Source organism: Diachasma alloeum, unplaced genomic scaffold (assembly GCF_001412515.2).
Source record: "Diachasma alloeum isolate Michigan unplaced genomic scaffold, Dall2.0 Dall_scaffold_00914, whole genome shotgun sequence".
NCBI lineage: Eukaryota > Metazoa > Arthropoda > Insecta > Hymenoptera > Braconidae > Diachasma > Diachasma alloeum.
This window is the reverse complement of record NW_021681032.1, coordinates 92,245-98,074: the sequence shown is the minus strand read 5'-3', so window position 1 is coordinate 98,074 and position 5,830 is coordinate 92,245. Positions and strand designations below refer to the sequence as shown.

At 45.0% G+C, this 5,830-nt stretch overlaps 1 protein-coding gene across 1 annotated transcript in view; it reads left to right on the top strand.

Moving 5' to 3' along the window:
• Positions 1 to 5,822, top strand: part of LOC107045308 (rho GTPase-activating protein 32) — a 10,181-nt gene extending 4,359 nt beyond the window's left edge. Inside the window, exons 3-6 of the mRNA XM_015267523.1 lie at positions 562 to 1,101; positions 1,545 to 3,567; positions 3,755 to 4,616; positions 4,952 to 5,822. Of these exons, the coding sequence (XP_015123009.1) occupies positions 562 to 1,101; positions 1,545 to 3,567; positions 3,755 to 4,616; positions 4,952 to 5,780 (4,254 nt within the window). The 3' untranslated portion in view covers positions 5,781 to 5,822. The remainder of the gene's footprint in view (positions 1 to 561; positions 1,102 to 1,544; positions 3,568 to 3,754; positions 4,617 to 4,951) is intronic.
• Positions 5,823 to 5,830: the final 8 nt, after the last annotated feature.

Genomic DNA, 5,830 nt, shown 5'->3' with positions numbered 1-5,830 from the left:
GGATATCTTGGAATTCAAGGGAGATACGAGATACTTTTTGTGGAGAAAAGTGAGAGCTATAAAAAAGGTCTCAACGAAAATTTTTCAATTTCTCTTCAATTTTAAGATATTGAGGATTTAACATTTGTTTTGAGACTGGAAAATGACAACACCTTAGTTGAACAGCTTTGCCCCACCTCTCCTATGTGTTTTTCAAAAATAAACCTCTTTATTTTGAATTTTTCTAATCATTTGAACAGTATTTTTGTTAACATTATTATAAAGTAAATAATTCATTCATTGCAATTGAATCCTCAATTGGAATGAGGTGAACAATTTATTCAATCCAAATGGAGGATTTTTACATTCCAATAACTTTGTTTTCTGTTCTCTCAAAAATGATTTCAATTCTGACTAATAAAGTCATTGTTTGGATTGAATAAACATTTCTTTATGTTTAAAAAATTATTAATTGGATGCGAATGAAAAAGAAAGTGAAAATCAAATTTAAGTTTGAATAATTACATTTATAGAAAAACTCGGTGAATTAGCTAGAAAATTCTATTAATTGTATTATTACAGGGTCTAGGATGTAATAGAACCGAAGAATTTGGAACTCCAGTGAGTTCAGGAAGCAATATGGGAAGTGTAGCGAGGTTTCCGAAACTCGATGAGTGCGCCCACTTCCATTACGAGCACGTTGAGCTCGATGGACTCCAGGTGTCTGTCACAGAAGTGCCAAACGACGGAGGCTTCGCAGTTCGTGTCACCTCGGGTGACACCTGCTGGACCCTCCAAAGATCCTACGAAAATTTCGTAATGTTCGATAAACAGCTGCATCGCTGCATATTCGATAGAAAATTCTCGTCACTGGTGAAACTCCCTGAGACGCAGACGGATAATACCCCTGAATTGATTACCACTTATCTCGAAAGATTTTCACAATTGAATCACGAAGGTCTCAATTGTGGCCCAGTTTTAAATTGGCTGCAACTCGACAATCGAGGAAGGAGAATTCTTGTTCCTGAGTCTGACTCGTGCCCTATCAATACACCAGCGGTTGCTGCGGCCTATGCTGTGAGACCGTATGCTGCACAGGCACAGGATGAGATCACTTTTCAGGTATTGTTCGATTATAGGAATTTCCATCTTTGAGGAGGATATCCAAGCATTTTTTATTTTTAAAGAAATTGATTAATTTTTCAAAAAATTAATTTGAAAAAATGATGAATATTCAGCGTCCCTCACAGTAATATTTCGCACAGAATTATTATTTTTTCAAACATTCGTTTTTCATAAATAAATAATGGAAATTGGTTAAACTTTTGGAAACCTTGTTTTTTTAGGCATGAAATCGATTTCCTGATCAATTTATGAATATTATGTATTTATTGATAAAATAATTCAGAAATAATTCCAACTTATCATTATGGATATCTAATAACTTGTACAATAAACGGCATAAATGATCTGTTTCATTGGATTGCATTTCACAACTCCATTCTCCAGAGCATTAAAAAAAATTATTCATTCATAACATTGAAAATATTGCTCGTTCCCACTAGGTCGGTGACATGATATCAGTAATTGACATGCCACCCCCCGGTGAGAGCACCTGGTGGCGAGGTAAGAAGGGCTTCGCGGTGGGCTTCTTTCCAGCCGAGTGCGTTGCTGTAATTGGTGACAAAGTACCTCGTCACCTGACCGTCTCCACGACTGTTCGATCGAGATTGCCGGTGAAGCCAGTGCTGAGGAAGCACGGCAAGCTCATAGCATTCTTTCGATCCTTCATTCTAAATCGTCCGTCGCGCAGACGACTCAAACAGTCTGGTATTCTCAAAGAGAGAGTCTTCGGTTGTGATCTTGGCGAGCACTTGTTAAACTCTGGACAAGATGTGCCCGCTGTATTGACCTGCTGTGCGGAATTCATAGAGACTCACGGTCTCGTCGATGGAATCTATCGTCTGAGTGGTGTAACGTCCAATATCCAAAGACTGCGTCATGCATTCGACGAGGACAGGGTCCCAGCTCTGCACTCGGACGAGAGTATTCTTCAGGATATTCATTCTGTTGCTTCTCTCCTCAAGATGTATTTCAGAGAATTGCCCAATCCACTCTGCACCTACCAGCTTTATTCCACTTTTGTCAGTGCTGTTCAAGCTGGCACTGATGCTGAGAGACTGAGGAGAATGAGGGACGCTGTTAGGAAGTTGCCACCTCCGCACTACAGAACCCTGGAGTACCTAATGCGTCACCTGGTGCGTGTGGCAGCTCGTGGAGGTGAGACAGGGATGACCCCCCGAAACGTAGCAATAGTCTGGGCCCCAAACCTCCTGCGCTGCAAGGAGCTAGAGGTGGGCGGAGTGGCAGCCCTCCAGGGTGTCGGTGTCCAGGCAGTAGTGACCGAGTTCCTCGTCTGCTACGCCGAGTTGATTTTCAGTGAGGGCCCAGTGGGTCGTCCCAAGTCCCTGGCCATAACCACTCCCGCAAGACTCCTGAGCCTCGAGGAGGCGCGAAACAGAAATCATCGAACCGAGTCCGACTACATCGAAGTGGGCGCTGGCTCAGCAGGTCTCCCTCTGCATTACCACACAGTCATTGATCTCCCCAGGAAGCGCAACAACAGCTCGAAACGATCGCCCTCACTGAACTGGCGGGCAATATTCGGAAGAGGAGGATTCGGCGTCAGAGGAAAAACGAGACAAGTGAGGACTCCTCCACAGTCTGAGACAGTCCCAAGTTCCCTGAATTCATTGAGACGACTGAGACCAGTGAAAAGTGCTGATAGTCTCGATGGCGAGGACAGTCTGTGTCCCCTGATGATACCCCCAGCTAACAGACCATGTGGCCACAGCAGATCGGTCTCTCACGACTCTTACTTCGATCACCTCGCAGACGCACCGGCCGGCTCTGCATCGCCCCTGGACCTCTCAGAGATTCAACTCAACTTTGATCTGGAGGAACGTGAGATGCGAATGTTCTCGGAGGAGGAGAGCATAGTGCCATCGCTGGAGGCGTCTCCAAGGCGTCAACGAAACGACCCACCACCCTGTATATCAGTGACTGGGGGGTCAAAACGTAAACGTTCACGACTGGAAGAACGTCTCCACTGTGATGTGGAACTGAGGTTCATTGACAGCCAGAGTCCAGACCAGATAATGGTGGCTGCTGATGTGCATGGCATGGAGACACCCTCACCTCTGATAACCCCTGGCTACCTGCCACTGCTGTCTGAAGCCTCAACACCCATCAGTCCTGGCCAGACACTTCAGCCAACTCCCATTGCAATATCACCTGGTACGTCCAACAGTCCCAGTCCCAGTCCCAGGATCAGCTTTCGAAGCTTCACCCTGCCTCTTGATTTTGACGAGCCCTGTGGGGATGAGGCGGAGAAGAGAGCCGATGCCAAGTTATCTGGGGACACTAGTCAATGTAGCATTAGGACGGATAATATTAATGTTAGGAATACTCTGACAATAACGTGTGGAGGCCCTGATCAGGATCGAGAGATGTCTTGTGATAATTTTGACTGCATTGGGGAGAGTGAGCTGCCGGGGGTGTCTGCCATGAATCTTCAGGAGGGTGAAGGTTAATATTTTCAGGATTACGTTACGAGACTTTTTTTTACTTCTTTTTTATGCAATATTATTAATTTTCTATTGAAAAATTGAAAAATTTCCCAACTTTTCAAAATCAACAACCAAACTCAAAACTTGAAATTACAAATAATTATATTTATAATATAATACAATCCTTTAAATTCTCTTGAATTCAGATCTCCAAAAGCAAGCCTCTGAGGAAGACCCCGAAGAAGAAGAAGAAGAAGAAGAAGAAGAAGAAGAAGAAAGAGAAGACGAAAAATCCTTATGCACGAGTCGTGACTCTTTCCCCCCAAGTCAGGGTTTGACGTCAGTGGGGCCCTCAATGCCTCAGCGAAACGAACCAACAGCGAGTACCCTCCCCTCGTCGAGTGCCACCGACCTCGACTCTCCAATGTCCTGTGAGCAGACCCTCGAGGACCTCCCCGACTCTGGCTTCGTAATCTGCGACAGCTCCGACAAGATGTTCACAAACACTGACACCCAGCCCCTGGAAACCAACACCAATAATTCAGGTGAATGGGTGATGATAGAGAGAACAACAGAATCAGTGACAACACCAACAGGCAGTGATCCCCTCGAGGGAACAGTAGCAGCAATAGCCATAGACCCACCACGACAGCGATCAGTGTCCGACAACATCTCCAGGACATCCCTGGACTTGACAATGTGTTCGACAGTGGCAACAGACACGTCCTGCGTGGGTCGAAGTGAGATGACAGAGAGTCCGCTTCTCCACGAGCCTCAGGACGACATCTCCTATGACATGACTGAGTGCAAGGAGCCTGTCTGCATGTGCCAACTGACTAACGAGAGCAAGGATAATGCCGAGAGCCAAGCCCTCCAAGAGGAGGACAAGTACAAAGATCAGAAGAATGGGAACGACAGACCCCAGTGCGACAGCTACAATCGACGTCTCGACAATGACAACACGTATTGCAACAACCTGAATGATTCCAGTGGGAAGAATCCTGAGGTCAGCCTTGACGAGAATAACCACGAGAGCAGCCCCTTCAAGCAGCAGGGAGTGTCCAAAGGGTATGGATGAATTTTCGTTTGACTGTTCTCACTACAATTCTAAATAGTATATTTATAAAGAGGATTTTCGATTAATCAAATAATCCCCAATCTTCCTAAATAAATTATCGATTGATAAAATAATTCGGAATTTGAATATTAAACTATTAAAAAATACGCTGGGGATTTTTAAAAGTTAATTTGTCAATTAAAAAAATGGAATCTCTCATTGTTAGAAATTTCTTTCAAGTGGTGTTGATAACAAATTTGTTTTCTCAAAAAACAAAAAAGGTTATTCCCGGAATGACCCTTCCCTTAAATTTCTGGAAATTTAATTTAATATTAAATTCCTACAGATATTTACAAAAAACCCTGAAGAGAAACATAAACATGAGGAGTTCACCCATGCAGATGAGTGAGGAGGTTGTTATTCCCTCTGAGAATGCTGCAGAGGCCTGTGATATTGCTCACGATCCAGAGGGTGCCTCTGAGATAACCTCACGCGACTCCTCGTGCACATTCTCCAACACTTCCTCCCCGATTGATGAGTCAGTGGTGCTGAGAGACACAGCAGCTATTCTCCAGGAGTTGGCACTGCAGAGGCTGTCAGGAGGCGTTGGCAGTGAAACCCCCATTCAGAAGGAGAAGTACGAGGTGGGAGTGATGCGCCATCAGTCCAGTTATCACTCTGACGTGGGGAGGGAGGGTATCAGGGAGAGAAGAATGAGGTACGAGGAGTCCTCCAGGGGAAAGTCCGACGAGACCACCAGTAATAATCAGTATCTGCCTCCTTGCTTGAGGGCTAGGCATGCTCGTGCCACCAGGGCTGCTCTCAGTCGCTCTCTGGACGAGGGAAAGTTCAACAGAATGACTGAAGAGTCTTCTAGGGTCAAACAGGTGTTTGATAGAGCCGATTATCAGCACAATTCTACTCCAAATGTGGGCGGTGATCTTTCCATGTCTTCCTCGCAGAGCAATGAGAAACTCCAGCTGAAAAATCTTGGACTGGATCTGGGAGATCCCAGGTGCAGGGAGAGAATCGAGAAGTACAAGGAGGAGAGGAGGATTTTCCTCAGGGATAAATACAGGAGCGAGAGCTTCAGGGGGGCTTCGAGAGATGAGACTGGGGAACAGGCGCTACTTGCTAGGCTCAAACAACGGGCTTCCAGACCCTCTTTACATTGACTTCGTTGAGGTGATAGATCTTTGAAATTTTTTTTTTTTTTTTTTTTTTT